Here is a 20,668-nt window from a genome sequence, read left to right as displayed (position 1 = left end):
CCTCGCGATCAATCCTGTTACAAACATACAGCGTACCAGTTTTCAAATCCACGTCGAAATACGATTTAGAAGTCCCAGAAATAATTTGTAAATTCCTTTTTTCCAACTCGTTCAGACTGACTTGTAAATCCTTTGCAAGGTTTCCTACCACTGTTCCTTTGTCAACCTCCTCGTAAACGGAGAACGAGAGCTGCGCTGTAGAGATTCCAGAGAAATAAAGCAGAGCCCAGATATGTATCCATATTGTGTTTCTTTGTCCTTCACGTCCCATTGTTACCAAGACAAAAAAATAATTTTAATTTTGTAACACGTTTGCTTTTTAGAGAACATCACACTATATCCAAACTGTGCTTTATCAAACGTGTTTGACAAAGCCCAAGTCATCCATTGCTACATTTGGGGAGGAGGTGGGGAGGAGGAGTCTGGAAAAAAAGAAAGAAAAAAAAAAGAAAAAAAAAACTGAGGTCATTCATAAATGTGTGGTCTCCAGCGACACCAGCTGATGCTTTTGAAATATCTAAAAAAACATATTTCAATTTTCTTTCAATTATAAATTCAGAGATGTTTACAAAATATTAGAATAGAAACGAAAAATGTTCTATATATACATTAAGTGCACGAAGGGCTACAGAAGAGCTGTGCATTTTAAAGCACAGATTTTAAAGGCAGTTTAAAACAAAGCTGTTTTTACACCGATAACTATGACAAACATTCAGCACCAAGGACAGAGCACACTGCAAAACGTTGTTAGCCAGATCTTGCTTGATTTTACACTTTCTACTATTGATAAATCGTTTCAGAAAGGGAAAGAAATAATTAACAACCAGTGGGGTGTTTTATTTGCACAAGTAAAAGGACTAAGATTAACTAATCAGTTGTCCTAAATGTATTATTTGCTGTGACAGAGAATAAAAGTCTTAGACCAATGCTCTTTCTGCATATCTTACCTTTTCTTTGTTTGGTAGCGTCTGAGTTTTGGTAAATGTGTCTTCTCCATTAATGCTGATCAGTTCAGCATCTACAGGTGGAAATTGTGGGGGGAAAACCACTACATCACTCTTCATTGTGTCTGAGCTGAAACACACGTCATACTGCTGGGTAGCTTTAGAGTAAGACCAGCTCCCGTCAGGGTGGGTGGTGATCATGGGGGCGCTGTACCTGCTGAAATCGTTGCCAGTCCTGTGGCATCTGACAGCTATTAAACTGATTAGACTCAGCAGAAAGATCCCAGACACTGACACGATGGCGATCAGCAGATACAAGTTCAAATCCGAGAAATTGTCGTTCTTTAAGGGCACATGTCTGAACTGAGTCTGTTCATCAGCTGTGCTTTCCACCACCGCCACTTCAATAGACACAGTAGCTGACAGAGAAGGTTCTCCATTATCTGAAACCAGAACCACCAAGGGGTGGGTTTTCAAGTCATTGTCACTCATTCTTCTCTTAGTCCTGATTTCACCGGTACTTGTTCCGATCCTGAACAGGTTATTTCCTTTGGGCTCAGACAGGTGATATGAAAGCAGCGCATTGTATCCAGAATCTGCGTCCACAGCCCTAATCTTTGCTACAAAGTATCCTGCTTCAGCAGAATATGGGATGGTTTCACTGTTAACAGATCCGTGCTCAGAATAGGGGGCTAAAACAGCTGGATTATTGTCATTCTCATCAAGAATGCATAAATTAACGGTTACGTTGCTGCTAAGTGGCGGCACGCCAGAGTCCGTGGCCTTAACTCTAAACTGAAATATTTTTAATTCTTCATGATTAAAAGACTGTAGACTGACTATTTCTCCAGTATCCGAGTTGATGTTTATAAACGAAGTTGCAGGAATTGTTTTTGAATCACCTTCTAATGAATAAGTCACTCTGGCATTTTCATTCATGTCAGGATCTACTGCACTTATAATAAAAATACGTTCTCTCACTGGATTATTTTCCTTCACATAAATATTAATTGCAGAATCGAGGAAACGAGGAGCGTTGTCATTGACATCAGAAACTTGTATATTAATAACGCTGTTGCTGGAAAGAGATGGGACACCGTCATCATAAGCTATAATTGTGACGTTGTATGAGTCATGTATTTCTCGATCAAGTGGCCCATCTACAACTAAAGAGTAATAACTCTTATAATTAGACTTTAGTTTAAAAGGTGTTGAACCAACAAGTTTACAGCTGGTTTGACCATTCTTGCCACTGTCTTTGTCGGTCACTTTAACTAAAGCAACAACGCTTCCTGCTTCAGCATTTTCTTTAATTGGGCTCATCAGTGATGTTACAATAATTTCAGGGGTATTATCATTTACATCAATCACCTCAACCAACAGCTTTGTATTTGACCTCATAGATGTGGGACCTCTGTCGGCTGCTTGTATGTGTATTTCATATGCTGACTGTGTTTCATAATCTAAATTTCTTTTAAGGCTGATTGCACCCGTTTCTGAATTGATCAAAAAAGTTTCAGTGGGATTGAAGGTGGCACGTTTTACAAAAGAGTAAATTATCTTTGCATTTTCACCTTCGTCTAGATCTGTGGCATCAAGCTGAATAACTTCCGTTCCGACTGGAGCATTTTCACTTAAGCGAGCTTTATACAGAGGTTTGCCGAAAGATGGCGAGTTGTCATTGGCATCTAAAACATTAACAATAATCTGTACAGTTCCGGATTTAGGAGGTCTACCTCCATCTATAGCAGTAAGTATTAATTTGATAACCGCTTCCTTTTCTCGGTCTAACGCTTTTAGTAGCACTAATTCAGCAGATGCACCGTGTTCTCCACCTCTCTGTACATCCAGGGCGAATTGTTCGTTTACACTGAGCTTGTAAATCTTCACAGAATTGCTGCCTGAATCTGCATCGACTGCCAAAGGCAACAAGAAGCGCTCGTCTACTGGTGAGGATTCAGAAATGTTGAGAACAAACGATTCCTCCTCAAACGCAGGCGCATTATCATTTATATCACTAATTAACACCTCTATGCGCCTATGTATCACAGGATCACTCAGTATTGCCTCGACGTTTAATGTGCATTTAACAATGTTCATACAAAGCTCCTCACGATCTATTCTCTCATTAACATAAATATCTCCTGTTTTAAGATTTGCCTCAAAGTATTTCTTACTGTGTCCCGACACAATATTTAGACTCCTGGTTTGCAGGTCTCGAACGTTGACATTTAAATCCTTTGCGAGGTTTCCCAGTACAGTTCCTTTGTCCGCCTCCTCATTGACAGAGTAGGATATCTGGGCTTCAGACCAGTCGGATGCAAAAAACACGAGCAGCAAAAATAGAATCCCATTATTCTTTCTCATGTCCATCGCTGACTAAAGAGAATGGGAAAGGATCCTAAATATTTCTACATGGACGCCACTCGATCGTTACTCTTGTATAGCTAATGATTCCACTCCCCCTCTTCCAGCCATCGTTTCTGCTTCTATGACAAAGCACGCAGTGCGCTGTGACGCAAGAAAAGAAAGAGGGATATTGCTCTCAAAAACACGGTCATCAACGACCCCGCGTGTTGAAACCATAAACTGTATGAAATGTACCAAAGTGAGGGTAGCAAATACAACGGGACACATTTCACGGTTAACACATGAAAGGCTATATATTAAATCACGTCAAAATAATATTATACCAAAAAAATATATATGGAAAGAAAACCCCTTGCACATTAAATTAACATCAACAATAACAAAAACATATTTAATGAAAAAAGAATGTCAACAAGCCATCACAGTTAATAAAAAAACAGTTTAACAACTTTAGTTTTTTTTTTTCGATCCGAAGCCAGACAGCATGGCGCCAGAGAGCATGAAACCAGATAGGAGGAATCAGTACCATGAAAAGCATTTCAAAAGGGTCAAGACTGATTTTAAATTATGTAAAAATAAACTTTTTTTTATCGCAAATTATATGCGATTTGTTTTCTGTGACATGTAATAACTCACCGTTTCCTTATTGGGTAAAGTCTGAGTTCTTGTAAAAGTGTCTCCTCCATTAATGCTGATCAGTTCAGCATCTGCAGGTGGAAATTGTGCGGGGAAAACCACTACATCACTCTTCAGTGTGTCTGAGCTGAAACACACGTCATACTGCTGGGTAGCTTTAGAGTAAGACCAGCTACCGTCAGGGTGCGTGGTGATCATGGGGGCGCTGTACCTGCTAAAATCGTTGTCAGTTCTGTGGCATCTGACAGCTATTAAACTGATGAGAATCAGCAGAAAGATCACAGACACTGACACGATGGCGATCAGCAGGTACAAGTTTAAATCAGAGAAGTTGTCCTCTTTTAAATTCACATCTCTGAAGTGAGTCTGGACGTCAGCTGCGCTTTCAACAACCACCACCTCCATAGACACAGTAGCTGAGAGAGAAGGTTCTCCATGATCTGAAACCAACACAACCAACGGATGGGTTTTCAGGTCATTGTCGCTCAATCTCCTCTTAGTCCTTATTTCCCCGGTGCTGGTTCCAATCCGGAACAGGTTGTTTCCTTTGGGCTCAGTCAGGTGGTATGACAGCAGCGCATTGTATCCAGAGTCTGCGTCCACAGCCCTGATCTTTGCTACAAAGTACCCTGCTTCAGCAGTATAAGGGATGGTCTCACTGTTAACAGAACCATGCTCAGAATAAGGTGCTAATATGGTTGGACTGTTGTCATTTTCATCGAGGATTAAAACATTTACAGTCACGTTGCTGCTGAGCGGAGGAACACCAGAGTCCGTGGCCTGAACTTTAAACTGGAACGTTTTTAACTCCTCGTAGTCAAATGTTTGCAGACCAGTTATATCTCCAGTGTCTGAATTTATGCTTAATAAAGAAGAAATTGGAATATTTTTCGAAAAGGTTTTCAAAAGTTTGTAATTAACCAGTGCATTATCACCTAGATCCAGATCAACGGCATTTATTGTACAAATTTTTGAATCGACGGGGCTGTTTTCTTTCACATAAACATGAAACACAGGTTCAGTAAAACGAGGTGCGTTATCGTTGATGTCGGCGACGTGAACGGTAATTACTTTGATACTCGAAAGAGATGGAATTCCCTCATCTGAAGCTGAAATGGTTATGTTATAGGTAGAAATTGTCTCTCTGTCTAGTGGTCCATCAACTATTAAAGAGTAGTCATTTTTGTAGTTGGACTTCAGTTTAAAAGGAAATGATCCAATTATGCTGCACTTAGTTACACCATTATTCCCTCCATCTTTATCACTCACTGTAATAAAAGCAACTATCGTACCAAGCTCTGCGTTTTCTTTTACTGGTGTCATTAAGGATGTAACTGATATTTCAGGAGCATTGTCATTAACATCGATCACCTCTATTAGTAGTTTAGCATAAGCACTTCGGGGTGAGGGTCCGTGATCTTTCGCTTGAACTCTGATTTCATAAGCACGTGTTTCTTCAAAATCTAAACTTCCTTTCACTGTTATTTCTCCCGTTTCTGAGTTAAGTTCAAAAAGATTTGATGGATCCGTATTTCCTGTTTTTATGAAGAAATAATGAATCCAGCTGTTTATCCCTTCGTCCAAATCTGTCGCACTTAAGTTGACAACAAATGTTCCAGGAGTAACATTTTCTCTTATTTGGACTTTGTAAAGAGATTTACTAAACACGGGAGTGTTGTCATTTACATCGATAATATTAACAGTCAACTGCAATGTTCCTGACTTTGGTGGCTTACCTCCATCTACAGCAGTCAAAACAAGTTTGATTACTGGTTGTTTTTCTCTATCTAAAGCTTTTTGCAGAACCAACTCAGCTAAAACGCCGTGTTCTCCACCACTTTGTATATCTAGTGAGAAATGCTCATTCTGACTCAGCTTGTAGTATTTTAAAGCGTTGCTTCCTATATCTGCATCCACCGCTACAGGGAGAGGGAATCTCTCTCCTGGTAATAATGACTCCGAAATATTTAATGCATGCGTTTGCTCAATAAAGGAAGGTGCGTTATCATTAACATCAAGAATGTTTATCTCAATGCGATGTACATTCATTGGGTTGTTTAAAGCTGCTTGTATGTTAATGGAGCATTTTATCACATGTGGACAAACCTCCTCTCTGTCAATTCCCTCTGCAACAAAGAGGTTCCCGGTCTGCAAATTTACACCAAAATACGCTTTGCTCAAACCAGAAATAATACGAAGATCCCTTTCTTTCAGATCCTTCACGTTGAGATTTAAATCCTTAGCAATATTACCGACAACAGTCCCTTTGTTCGCTCCCTCGGAAACTGAATAAGATAACTGCGATGCGGACCGCTCACAAAGACAAAGCAGTCCAAGAAAATTAATCCAAAGATGTCCGTGTTTTCTTCGCCAAAACATCCTTATAGTGGCAACAGACCAGAGCCCAATATACCATTTATCCTCGATAAAAATCCTAATTTTCAGAGCGTCATTGATCCTTTTCTTGTCTCCACAGCCGAGTGGCAGGAAACTACAACAGCATATCACGGGGTACTTTTTTCCCAACGTGAACGAGGAGTATGGACGTATAAAGTATTTCATACTAATGGTCTCGGGTGACATCATGTGGCAGAATACATATAAACACACACAAATAATGTAATGTAGTATGAACGTTTTAAATGGGAGAGACGTTGACTTATGGTGCTCATATATTTTAGTAAAAAACATATATAATATTCACGGATGAGTTCAAAATATGTACATTTAGATGTTAAGGCTACTTTAAAAGCACAAAGCGAGATTTCTATATCAAAAAACAAAAAACAAAAAACAAAAAAAACAAGTCCAGTGGATTTTTTTTTAAACGTTTACAGAATGACAATGACCTGGATGACAGAGAATCTTCATCAGCGTTAAAAATAATCTTTGAAAAAATATTATGCTTGTTTTAAATCTATTTAATTTTACAGAGTACTAAGATAAGTTTCATCTAATACTATATACCACTTTAAATTGTAGAAACAAAAAAAATGCAAGGACAGTTCAGGGCCCATACGGTGTTTTAGTACCACGGATAGCTCCGAATTAGCTAAACCCGTTTGTTATGAATAATAAGTTTGTAAAAAAATAAATAAATAAAAATAAAGTAAAAAATATCCCCTGTTTTGCAATTATTGGAAAATGTGTGTGATTCCCCAATAGTGCAAAAATAAATAATGAAGTATGCATTACTACTTAATGAAAACGTAGAACATCCGACGGAAGACCAAGTTTTTTTGTAAGACATTCCGATTATCTATCGCAGCTTTAAAAGTTTGTGTATCTGCTATGTTAGGGGTTTGTCCGGTAAATTATTGCTGGTAAGGGAACTTTAAACTACGTGGACGTTCACATGACCATTTCATTATGAGGAAGATGTATCCGATAGTTTATCCCACTCCCATAAAAAGTTTGAGTAAGGTCATTTTTGTTAGTGTGAAGAAAACAAAAACAGGTACTTTAATGAAATATTGAGTTGTTTTTAAATGCTTGTTAGCTTGATCCTAACAAAAATAAATGATATTGATCGTATTTTGAAAGTTTTAAAAAACCCAGGTAAATATGAAGCAACTAATTTCAGTTATACTAGAATGTCTTTTGTGACACATCTCTTAGCAGTTGTAGACAGAAGCTTCAAAAGAAAGATGACATAAAAAATCAAGTTTATAATGTCTGAAATGTCTGGCAGGGAAGACAGGAGATGATAAATTAACAGCCGAGCCTTTTGAAAAGTCAGAATATTTTTGCTCTTTAATACTATAAAAATGGCCAGATGTAAACAATAGAATTAAAAACATCTCTAGGGGTGCACCAAACCTGACTATAGGTTCTGACTCTTGACGTCAGTATTTTTTTGGGCCATGGGTACGGCCCTGATTTAATGTTAAATTTTGTATTGTAAAATTGTTTTGATGTCAAATATATTTTTTGGTAATGTATGATGCAGTAATTGGATGTTAGTTTCATGCTTTGGTTGGACTTTTTTTTTGAACAACCATCAACCATTCTGTAGAATATTTATCATGGCAGTAGAAATTTTGAACAATCTTTAACATCAAATAGATGTAACGGTGCCTGCTGGGATTGCTGGCACTCATAAAAGTGTGCTCCGCTTGTGAATATAGGAAAAATTAAAAATCCAAACTTAACGTGTCTATATTTCAATTCAAAAGTAAAATAAAATATAAAACCATAGTCACATCGATAGCCTACCTTGTTTGTGTTTGGTAGCGTCTGAGTCCTGGTAAAAGGTTCTTCACCATTAATACTGATCAGTTCAGCGTCTACATGTGGAAATGGTGCTGGGAAAACCATAACATCACTCTTCAGTGTGTCTGAGCTGAAACACACGTCATACTGCTGGGTAGCTTTAGAGTAAGACCAGCTACCATCAGGGTGAGTGGTGATCATGGGGGCACCATACTTGCTGAAAGTTCCATCTGTCCTGTGGCATCTGACAGCTATTAAAGTAATGAGACTCAGTAGAAAAATCACGGACACCGAAACGATGGCGATCAGCAGGTACAAGTTCAAATCAGTGAATTTTTCTTCCTTTATGGGCACATGTCTAAACTGAGTCTGTACATTAGCTGTGCTTTCAATCACAACCACCTCTATAGACACAGTAGCTGACAGAGAAGGCTCTCCGTTATCAGAAACCAACACAACCAATGGATGAGTCTTCAGGTCATTGTCGCTCATTCTCCTCTTAGTCCTGATTTCCCCGGTACTGGTTCCAATGCGGAATAGATTGTTTCCTTTGGGCTCTGACAGGTGATAATTAAGCAGAGCATTGTATCCAGAGTCTGAGTCCACAGCCCTGATCTTTGTTACAAAGTATCCTGCTTCAGAAGAATAAGGAATGGTCTCACTGTTAACAGAGCCATGCTCAGAATATGGAGATAAAATAGTTGGAGCATTGTCATTTTCATCGAGAATCAAAACTTTGACAGTCACGTTGTTGCTGAGCGGGGGAACACCAGAGTCTGTGGCCTGAACTTTAAACTGAAATTTCTTTAACTCCTCATAATTAAAAGGTTGCAAATTTACTATATCACCAGTCTCTGAGTTAATGTTTAAAATAGATGTTACTGGAATGTTTTTATATGAAGTATCTAAAAGTTTGTAGCTAACCTTTGCATTTTCTTCTAGATCTGGATCAAAGGCATGTATTGTGTAGATTTTTGAATTTAGTGGTCTGTTCTCTTTGACATTAATGTAAATTACTGGCTCTGTAAAACGGGGTGTGTTGTCATTCACATCTGCTACGAGTACAGTAATAATTTTGGTATCAGACAGCGGCGGACTTCCCTCATCTGTAGCTGTTACAGTAACATTATGAGCAGAGGTGATTTCTCTGTCCAATCGTCCATTAACTACTAATGAATAGTCATTTTTGTAGTTGGAGTTCAGTTTAAAGGGGCCAGATCCAACTATCTTGCAGTTTGTTACACCATTATTCCCTGCATCTTTATCACTCACTGTAATGAAAGCAACTATCGTCCCGAATTCTGCATCTTCTTTCACAGGTGCCATCAAAGATGAGACAGATATTTCTGGAGCATTATCATTAACATCGATTAATTCTATAAGTAATTTAGCATATGCACTTCGAGGTGAGGCTCCCTGATCTTTTGCTTGGACTCTAATTTCATAAGCACGTGTTTCTTCATAATCCAGATTGGCTTTCAAAGTTACTTCTCCTGTTTCTGAGTGTAACTCAAACATATTTGATGGGTCAACATTTCCTCTTTTAATAAATGAGTACAAAATCTTAGCGTTTATTCCTTCATCCATATCTGTCGCATTTAATTTTATTATAGGTGTTCCTAGAGGGATGTTTTCCTTTACACTTACTTTGTAGAGCGATCGGCTAAAATTTGGTATATTGTCATTTACATCTAAAACATGAACAATTATTTGTAGTGACCCTGATTTGGGAGGCTTGCCTCCATCAATTGCTGTTAACAGAAGTGTTATAACTGAATGTGTCTCCCTATCTAAAGTTTTTTGCAAGACTAACTCAGCCGACAGACCATGTTCTCCACCGCTTTGAACATCTAGAGAGAAATGTTCATTTTGATTCAGCTTGTAGCTTTTCACAGCATTATTCCCTATGTCCGCGTCCACAGCTACAGGGAGAGGATATCGTTCTCCTGTTAGTGATGATTCGGAAATATTAATGAAATGCTTTTTTTCAACAAATGCGGGAGCATTGTCATTTATGTCTAGGATTTCAATCTCTATGCGATGCGCAGTCATTGGGTTTATCAAAACCACTTGTGCGTGAAGCAAACATTTTACCATATGCGGACAAAGCTCCTCCCTGTCTATTCTCTCGTTGACAAAAAGGTTTCCAGTCCTCAGATTAACATCAAAATATGTCTTACTGTTACTCGAAATAACACGTAATTCCCTACTCTCAAGATCCTGAACATTTAGGTTTAAATCCTTCGGGAGGTTCCCCACAACGGTACCTTTATTCACCTCCTCCGATACGGAATAGGACAGTTGTGAGGAAGAGCAGCCACTCAGACAAAGAAACGCCGTAAAGATAATCCAGAGGTATTCGTTTTCTCCTCGCTGATACATCATTGGAACACAAAGGATTTGCCCAAAGGAAGAAAAAAATCATTTATCCAGAGTTGACATAGTTTCATCCAGAAGAATTGTGTTAACGACAGCCCAGTAACAACGTTCCGACCAGCCCTACCACTGGCTTGTTAGGCGATTCTTATCGTTTTTTTTTTTTTTAAAGAGGAGGACTTTCAAATATATGAGCACTCTCGCATGCACGGTCTCTAGCGACATCAAGTGTTGAACAATAATTTAGAAAATGTATTGTCTTTAACTAAAACCCAAACAACATGCTTATTATCGAGGGAAAAAAATACGACGGAGATGAACGGCCAGGCTACAATTTTTTTTTATATATATACCATAATAAAGTCATAACATTATGAGCAAAAAGTCATAATATCACAAGAATAAAATGGTAACATTACGAGATTTAAGTATAACATTTACGAGAATAAAGTTTTAAATTTACCAGGATGAAGTCATCCTACCACAACCCGTTTAGAAGCTTCGAGCTCCGACCAGGATATGACTGCCAATCAGCACCACCAAACAGCAACCTGAGTCCACTTTGACAAACTTCTGGTGTGATAAAAGATTTCCCTATTTGCCAAACCGATGCCAAAATATAAATTCACATGATGCTCGACGTTCCTCATTTTAGGGAATAAAGTTCTTCTTGTAAGGGTTGTCATAAAACACAACTTAATTCTCTTAATATTACGGCTTTATTCTCATAATCTTATAACTTTATTCTTGTTGCAACTTTATTCACGTAATTTTAGGATTTTATTATTATAATATTACGACTTTATTCTCGAATTAGAAAATATATATATATATATCTTGACTGGCCCTAACACGCCATCGTAGCAAATATTCTGTCTCAAAATTATAAAAATGTGAACAGTGCTTTACCTTTTTATTTCTCTTTTGAAATTATTGACATAGGCTACTGAATTCATAAACCTCTCGTTTCTAACTCACAGCAGTAGACATGTTTGATTAAATATACAAATGTATTAAACTAAACAAAAAGGAATTAAAGAATAGTTAGATAAATTGGTAAAGAGTACAGTAACTACTCATCAAACTGCCTTGGATGAGGATTATGAGTATAAGAATAAACAAATAATAAAGTCCTAAAAAAAAAAAAACTTGGCAAAAGTTAAAGGTTTAGAAAATATGTTTGGAGCAGAATTACAGATTATACTTAATTTCCTAAAAAAAATAGCAAGTTTGCATGTCTTACCTTGTCTTTGTTTGGAAAAGTCTGAGTTCTAGTAAAAGTGTCTCCTCCGTTTATACTGATCAGTTCGGCATCTATAGGTGGAAATTGTGCGGGGAAAACCATCACATCACTCTTCAGTGTGTCTGAGCTGAAACACACGTCATACTGCTGAGTAGCTTTAGAGTAAGACCAGCTCCCGTCAGGGTGGGTGGTGATCATGGGGGCGCTATACCGGCTGAAATCGTTGCCAGTCCTGTGGCATCTGACAGCTATTAAACTGATGAGACACAGTAGAAAGATCACAGACACTGACACGATGGCGATCAGCAGGTACAAGTTCAAATCAGAAAAGCTCTCCTCCTTTATAGGCACGTGTCTGAACTGAGTCTGGTCATCAGCTGTGCTTTCAACAACCACCACCTCAATAGACACAGTAGCTGACAGTGAAGGTTCTCCATTATCAGCAACCTGTACTACCAAGTGATGGGTTTTCAGGTCATTGTCACTCATTCTTCTTTTAGTCCTGATTTCCCCGGTGCTGGTTCCGATCCTGAACAGGTTGCTTCCATTGGGCTCAGAAAGCTGATACGAAAGCAGCGCATTGTATCCAGAGTCTGCGTCCACAGCCCTTATCTTTGCTACAAAGTATCCTGCTTCAGCAGAATATGGAATAGTCTCACTGTTAACAGAGCCGTGCTCAGAATAAGGAGCTAAAATGGTTGGATTATTGTCATTCTCATCGAGAATCAAAACATTAACAGTCACGTTGCTGCTCATCGGAGGGACCCCGGAGTCAGTAGCCTGAACTTTAAACTTAAATGTTTTTACCTCCTCGTAGTTAAAAGATTGCAAAGCAATAAGTTCGCCGGTTTCTTTGTTTATATTAATAATAGCAGATAGTGGTATCCTAGAGAGATTATTATCAATTATGGAATAGGTAATTTTTGCGTTTTCATGTGCGTCTGCATCATGTGCTATTGCCTTTGTGATTATTTGTCCAACTTTACTGTTTTCTTTGACGAACACATTAATATCACCTCCTGGGAATTTAGGTGGATTGTCATTAACGTCAGAAATATTCACGTTAACTACAGCATTACTAGTGAGAGCAGGGCTACCTTCATCAACGGCGGTAATAATCAAATTATGCACGGATAATGTCTCTCTGTCAAGAGGACCATCTACTATTAATGAATAATAGTTTTTGTAATTTGATGTTAGTTTAAATGGGACTGAAGGCTTGATTTTACAGCTTGTGACGCCATTTGGTCCCCCGTCTTTATCAGTCACAGTAACTAATGCAACAACTGTTCCAATCCCTGCATTTTCCTGAACAGAACTCATCATCGACGTTAGCGATATTTCCGGAGCATTATCATTAACATCAACAACCTCTACCAACACTTTAGAATAACCACTCCTGGGAGATGCGCCTTGATCTTTTGCGCAAACTCTTAATTCATATGCATTACTCTCCTCATAATCCAAATTAGCATTTACTAAAATTTCACCAGTTTCTGGTAAAACAATAAATTTATCAGAGGCATCTGTACTTCCTCCTCTCATTAAAAAATATTTGATTTCAGAATTTAAACCTTCATCTAAATCGGTTGCATCTAGTTTTAGTATTGTTGTCCCTATGGCCACATTTTCGTTTATACTTGCTTTATAAAGGGACTTGCTAAACAAAGGCGTGTTATCATTAACATCGATGACATTTATGAGAATTTGCATGCTGCCAGACTTGGAAGGTTTGCCTCCGTCCACAGCTATCAGGTTTAGTTTAATCGTTGGTTGTTTCTCTCTGTCTAATGTTTTTTGCAGGACTAACTCAGAAAACACACTGTCACGACTACTGCTCACATCGATGGAAAAATATTCATTTTGACTGATTTTAAAGGTTTTTATTGAATTAATGCCCGTGTCTGCGTCGCGAGCTCCCGGCAGAGGATACCTCTCACCCGTGGAGGATGATTCAGATATATTAAACACATGGATTTTCTCTGGGAATGTTGGTGCGTTATCATTAACGTCCAAAATATTTACTTCAATACGATAAATATTCATAGGATTATTAAGAAGTCCCTGTATATTCAAGGTGCATTTGGGTGTATTGGGACAGAGATCTTCGCGGTCGATCCTATCATTTACAAATAAAACTCCTGTTTTTAAATCAATTTCAAAATATTTCTTACTGAATCCAGATACTATTTGAAATCCTCGTTCCTCCAGCTGTTGTGTGGTGATCTGTAAATCCTTAGCGATATTCCCAACCACCGTCCCTTTGTCCACCTCCTCTAAGACCGAGTAGGCGATCTGAGCAGAGGACCAGTGCAATAAACAAAGAACAATGGAGAACCACATCCAAACGGCTTCTTTATAATGTTTCTTTTTCATGTTGTTATAAAAAAGACGAATAAAAAGGGGAAAAAAAACTATCTCCTTTATGAAGCGGTAAAAAGGATATAGGACACGTCCAACAGTCTGGATCCTTATAAGAATATTTCTTTCTGACGAAGGTGGCTAACCAGAACCAGCACTATGTACCGAGTGGTCACATTTTAGCAATGAAAAGGAGGAGCTGTAGACGACTAAGCTAAGATAAATGTATCCGTGGTCTCGAGTGACATCTGGTGCTCGACATACAGAGGGCGCACATTTAGGAAAAAAAAAGAATACATATATATATATATATATATATATATATATATATATATATATATATATATATATATATATACACACATACATATAATATTTTAACTGAACATCACAGGTCATTTGATATAGAAACAAACATGACAAGAAGCTATAAATCTTTCTCTTTTTTTTAAAGAAAATAACACATGTAATACTTGCATCTAGCAGCAAGTCAGATACCAAGGTCATAAAATCTGTAGCAAAATATGGGTTTCAAAGTGTAGAGTTCGAAATTTATGTTTATTGTGAAGCGTTGTACTCAGTGCAGCAAAAAGCTATAGGAAACCATGCATTTAAGGGTGCAGAAGTCCACCTTAAACCATGATGAACCGCATGTAATTTTAATAATACTTCCGTTTTTAGAGCATGTCAAACCCTTAAAGCAGGGGGAGCCAATTAAAAATCAGCTGTGTCCGAATAAAGAAAATCATTAACTAGTAAAGGTCCGGAGACATTTTTAATGATCTGTTACTTTATACAGAATTTAACATTCAAATAAAATGAGTTGTTTATGCATTCATGTTAGAGATAGAATTTTTAGATAAAAATATTTTATAACATTTTAAAATCTAAAGTGTTTTTTTGAAATAGAGAACAACATTTCTTCAGTTTTGGTATATAGACAATTTCCTGATTCACATATTTTTTAAAAACACCTGAACTGATTTTTTTTTTTTTTCTTTTTCTGGCTTATTGAGAGCAGTGGGCTTTAGGCTGCCATGGAAGACTTTAAACCTGGGTTTGAATGGAGACAAAGCCATTCTCAAGCACATATCAAGGTGCTCATCAAGAAGCCTGGATCGATATTTATTTTTTAATATGTTCGTGGTGTGGAATCCTGCTTCACAGCAGCAGGTTGAGCCAAACATAATCAAAATGTTCAGGCTCCCCTCCGGTCCGGCCAAGTCAAGATCCGCTATTGCAATCACACCAAACAGGAAAAAGAACGGCGAGAAGATCCGGTTTGTCAAATTAAAATATAGTGCCAACCGATTGTTAATAACTACAAATAGGAGCATAATTCTTATGTATTTGAAAAAAACAAACACTGTTTATTTAAAAGGTTGGATGCAAACTATGGGTACTTCAACATACCAGGAAGCAGATTTCTCATCTCCATCAGAAACCGCACATACGCTGATGGGGATTTTTTAATATATTATACTAAATTAAGCGTTCATTTTTTGCATGTTTTGCTCCTGCTAATTTAATGATAATATCGCGCATGCTCTCGTCGAGCTTGGAGTATAAGTCTGAGCGCAGCAAAACGGGAAGAACAGCGGAGGCTGGAGGCTTTGCTTTGCGCAGGTGGTCTGGAGCGCTGCGGAGGATGTGGGATTTCGGGGTAACAGGAGAAACAGCGCAAGGGAAATTAGACTCTGCCGTCTGACGAAATGCGGTAATTTATAAATGTTTTAGATCAGTTTGGGTCCGGATTAGCCAGCAGGTGAGTCCGGATCCGGACCGCGGTCCGCTAGCTTTGCCGTAAAGTAACCAAAAAAGGCGAGAAAAATGAAAGATTTTTACACAAAACTCTTCCTACTATACCATCAATGCTACTATTGATACTTATGTTAGTAATAACGAAAATAATAAAGAGTAAATCAATAAGGCAGTACATTAATTTTATTCTTTTAAATTAGTTTAACATTTTAGCACTATTGTTGGCACATTTTACAGAAGTTTTTGATCTATCTATTATAAATCAAAATATAACTTTACTTAGACCAAGCCCTAGAGGGCTGCTGTCCTGCACATTTGATAGGTTTACCTGCTTCAATACAGCTGCTTTCCAATTGATAGCTAGGTTTTGCTCAACTGCAATCATCAGAATTATCTATGCGTAAACCGGAAAACCTCTAAAACCAATAGTCATTTTTGTACAGAAATCACACAATACATGACTGGAATCCAAACACAACTCCACTATTTTCAAGATGAAAATAACTTTGTATGAGGAAAACTCACCTTTTCTTTGTTTGGTAGAGTCTGAGTTTTGGTAAAGGTGTCTTCTCCATTTATACTTATCAGTTCCGCATCTGCAGGTGGAAATTGTGCGGGAAAAACCACTACATCACTCTTCAGTGTGTCTGAGCTGAAACACACGTCATACTGCTGAGTAGCTTTAGAGTAAGACCAGCTCCCGTCAGGGTGGGTGGTGATCATGGGGGCGCTATATCTGCTAAAATCGTTGTCAGTCCTGTGGCATCTGATGACTATTAAACTGATCAGACTTAGTAGAAATATCACGGACACCGAAACGATGGCGATCAGCAGGTAGAAGTTCAAATCAGAAAAGTTGTCCTCTTTTATAGGCACATGTCTGAACTGAGTCTGTACATCACTCGTGCTTTCAACAACTACCACCTCTAGAGACACAGTAGCTGACAGAGAAGGTTCTCCATTATCAGAAACTAGAACCACCAAGGGGTGTGTTTTCAGGTCATTATCGCTCATTCTCCTCTTAGTCCTGATTTCTCCACTGCTGGTTCCGATCCTGAACAGGTTGTTTCCTTTGGGCTCAGTCAGGTGATAATTAAGCAGCGCATTGTAGCCAGAGTCAGCGTCCACAGCCCTGATCTTTGCTACAAAGTATCCTGCTTCAGCAGAATAGGGAATTGTTTCGCTGTTAATGGAGCCATGCTCAGAATACGGTGGAAGGATTGTCGGACTGTTATCATTTTCATCTAGGATTAAAACATTGACAGTCACGTTGCTGCTGAGTGGAGGAACACCAGAATCTGTGGCCTGAACTTTGAATTGAACGGTTTTTAACTCCTCGTAGTTAAAAGGCTGCAGATTGATAATGTCTCCTGTGTCTGAGTTAACAGTTACCATTGAACTAATTTGTGTATTTTTCTGAGAATTAATCAAGCTATATGTAGATTTTGCATTGTTATCTGAATCTGAATCAAACGTGGTTAGCTTATGAATCGTTGTTCCAGTTGGAATATTTTCTTTTACATATATATTAATCACCGAATCCACGAATCGAGGAGGGTTGTCATTCACATCAGAAACTTGGAGGGAAATAATAGCTGTGCTCGAAAGTGCAGGCGATCCCTCATCTGTGGCTTGGATTAATATATCATATTTAGAAATGTTTTCTCTGTCAAGGGGCCCATCAACAAACAACGAGTAGTAATTTTTGTAATTAGATTCTAATCGAAATGGAACAGAGCCTGATATTTTACAGTCTATCTGTCCGTTTTTGCCTCCATCTTTGTCAGTTACAGTAACTGTCGCAACAGCTGTTCCTTTTTCAGCGTCTTCCTTTATTGGGCTCATCAGAGATGACACCGTGATCTCTGGAATATTATCATTGACATCAACGACTTCCACTAAAACTTTACTATGTGCACTTCGAGGAGGGCTGCCTTTGTCTCGAGCTTGAACACGAAGTTCAAAGGCCTGATTTTCTTCATAGTCAATTCTCCCTATGACTGTAAGTTCGCCGCTATTGTTATTAAGGGAAAACATTTTTTCCGGATCCAAACGTGACATCTCTGTTAAAGAGTAAACTATATGACCATTAACACCTTCGTCTAAATCAGTGGCACTGATAGTTAATACACTTGTACCAATGTGCGCATTCTCAGTCACTTGTATTTTGTACAGAGACTTTGTAAATACGGGTGAATTGTCATTAGCGTCCAGAACAAGTAAATGTATCTGCAATCTTCCTGTTCTGGGGGGTTTTCCTCCGTCGATTGCAGTTAAAATTAGATCAATAGCAGGTTCCTTTTCTCGATCTAATACTTCCTGTAATACTAATTCAGCAGAAACACTCTGGTCACCAGTGCGCTGTAAATCTAATGTGAAATATTTATTTGAGTTTAATTTATACGTTTTCACAGAATTAGTTCCCACATCTGCATCACGAGCTACTGGGAGTGGATGCCTCTCGCCAACAAAGGAAGCTTCGGACATTTCAATTGTGATCTCTTCTTCAATAAAAACAGGAGTATTATCATTAATATCATTAACTATGATTTCAACTCGATGAAGGCTTCGAGGGTTGCTCAGTATTGCCTCGATGGTTAAAGAACACGTCGCAAGATTAGGACAAAGTTCCTCGCGGTCAATCCTTTCGTTAACGAAAAGTACTCCAGATTCAGGATTTATGCCAAAATACCGTTTTGTATACCCAGATGCCATTTCCAGATCCATGGATTTTATCTGCTGCACACTAAGGTTTAGATCCGTCGCAAGGCTGCCAACCACCGAGCCTTTGTTCAGCTCCTCGGATATTGTATATGATATCTGAGCCACGGCCCAATCACAGAGACAAAAAAGGATGAAAAGAATTGTCCCGATGTTTTCCCATTGTGTCCAAGGAGCCATTGCCTTTCAGAACAAAATGAACGCTTTCTGGTTTAAAAACATAAACAAATTAATGTTCTTGTATCCATTCTTGTAAACGATCTTCGTTCATTGCGGACCATGCTCATCTGCCAGGAATTCTCACAAAGCAAATCCACGCGATGACGTTTCACATTTACGTCTCCTCTAAAGGAGGATTTTTATGAATACAAAGTAACTCTTTGCCCTGGTCTCTTGCGACATCTTGTGAGCATTTAATGATACAACAAACAACAAATGTTTTCTTATTTCAGGAAAGTTCTACGACAATTATTGATTAGAAAGATAAAAGATAAGGTGCATCATGTCGGATCAACAGGTCATTAAAGATCAAATAAGGTTGTCTATAATTTAAAATTAAAAATTTCAAACAAAGGACTAAGATTTTGCTCTCCGAGTCCACAGTATCCGTACATAAAAAAGCAATTGAACACAAATACAAAGAATAGGAAAAAAAATGCAAAAACGTCAGGACCATGGACAGCGCACTAAAACTATTCCAATACCATTCTGCTCCTCAATTACTTTGATTCAATATCTCCCCTCAAATGTTAACACTTTATTTGAAGGGGTGTGCATAAGACTAACAATACACTGTCATAAACATTACACAACACCCGTTATGAACATAAATTAATCTTTATGAATGTTTAGGACTGTTGTCACTAATTATCATTCGGTAAGTTATGACACTATAAAAGCAAAGTTGACATTGTTTAAAATCTCTTTGTTATGACAACTTGACATTAACCAAAAAACTCATATCTATTTATAAGCCTTTAAAATGTTATTTCTATGTATCTGTTAGAATTTTTTAATGGGCACCAGCACACATTAAAGTTGAGGGGAACACATGTCAGAGTGGCCAAAATGGCAACAACAAAGGCAAATTCATTTTAGTATAATTATAAGACAATCAGAGATAAGAAGTGTAGTTAAAAAAAAATAAATAAAGAAAATGCTACAAAAATAATGAAATTAAGCTAAAAAGAGAAGGTGGTATTACATGATTCAATAAATAAGAGAATGAGAACAGGACAAAGAAACAGGAGGGAGAATAAATCAATAACATGAAAAAGGTTTGCCACACAGGACTTAATGATAGATTAATTTTATAAAATAAACAGGATACAGAAGGACCTCAACATTGTGTAGATTTTTTTTTTAATTAGAATGTGGGGGATATGAAAAAGAAAGAAAACAGATGATAGAAGACTTAGCAAAGATTCAAGAAAAAAAATATGTAATAAATATATTACTGAAAGATCCAGTAAATCCTTTACGATATGCCATTGTATTTGGTTTTAAATATTTTAAGAAGGAACATTATGTGACAAAAATACACATCTTCTAGGGCTGGACGATATGGCTCAAAGCTAAAATTGATTAATTCATTTTTTTATTCTCACATTTCTTGATAAAAAATAAGAATGCCATGAATTGCTTTCAAAAACTGACTTTAGTGCAATTAAATCCAACCTGTGAAACATCTTGGAAAAACGCACTAAATGAAAGCAGTGGTATTACACATCATGCTTTTAGATAGCAATGCATAGAGCCGTATATTGTATGGCCTTTACTAAAAAAATGACAAATTCTACACCCTGTAATTCCCAGTTTTGGCCATTGGAAAAAAATCAGAAGCAGCAGATGCTGGAGTTGGAAAAATATAAATTTTGCTACTCAACGCGCCACATTCAACCAATCAGAGAAGGTGATCTGCTGGCAGGGAGGTGAACAATGCTGCTGATGCAGAGCGCCATGATCACTCGAGGGAAAGTTTTTATAAACACCTAAATTAACTTAAAATGTCAAAACCTACCGGCAAAATATGTTTTTTTTTTTT

The 20,668-nt window shown here is 37.8% G+C and overlaps 1 protein-coding gene across 27 annotated transcripts in view; it reads right to left on the bottom strand.

The window, feature by feature from the left end:
• LOC119794321 (protocadherin alpha-C2-like) overlaps window positions 1–20,668 on the bottom strand; it is a 210,777-nt gene that overhangs the window by 39,130 nt on the left and 150,979 nt on the right. Inside the window, exons 1-2 of one of the 27 annotated variants that reach the window (XM_038301840.1) lie at window positions 948–3,588; window positions 353–422 (exon numbers count right to left, since the gene is read on the bottom strand). The exons of 21 other annotated variants lie outside the window; for them this stretch is intronic. In XM_038301840.1, the coding sequence (XP_038157768.1) occupies window positions 381–422; window positions 948–3,317 (2,412 nt within the window). In that variant the 5' untranslated portion in view covers window positions 3,318–3,588 and the 3' untranslated portion in view covers window positions 353–380. Of the gene's footprint in view, window positions 1–352; window positions 423–947; window positions 3,589–3,950; window positions 6,455–8,165; window positions 10,421–11,781; window positions 14,197–16,428; window positions 18,928–20,668 lie in introns of those variants that run through there. 5 more of the 27 variants (XM_038301818.1, XM_038301820.1, XM_038301839.1 and 2 more) reach the window with 5 other exon arrangements.

Source organism: Cyprinodon tularosa, unplaced genomic scaffold, assembly GCF_016077235.1.
Source record: "Cyprinodon tularosa strain WSP-4 unplaced genomic scaffold, ASM1607723v1 ctg476, whole genome shotgun sequence".
Taxonomy (NCBI): domain Eukaryota; kingdom Metazoa; phylum Chordata; class Actinopteri; order Cyprinodontiformes; family Cyprinodontidae; genus Cyprinodon; species Cyprinodon tularosa.
Note: the sequence above shows the minus strand (reverse complement) of the source record. Positions and strands in the feature narration are given on the sequence as shown.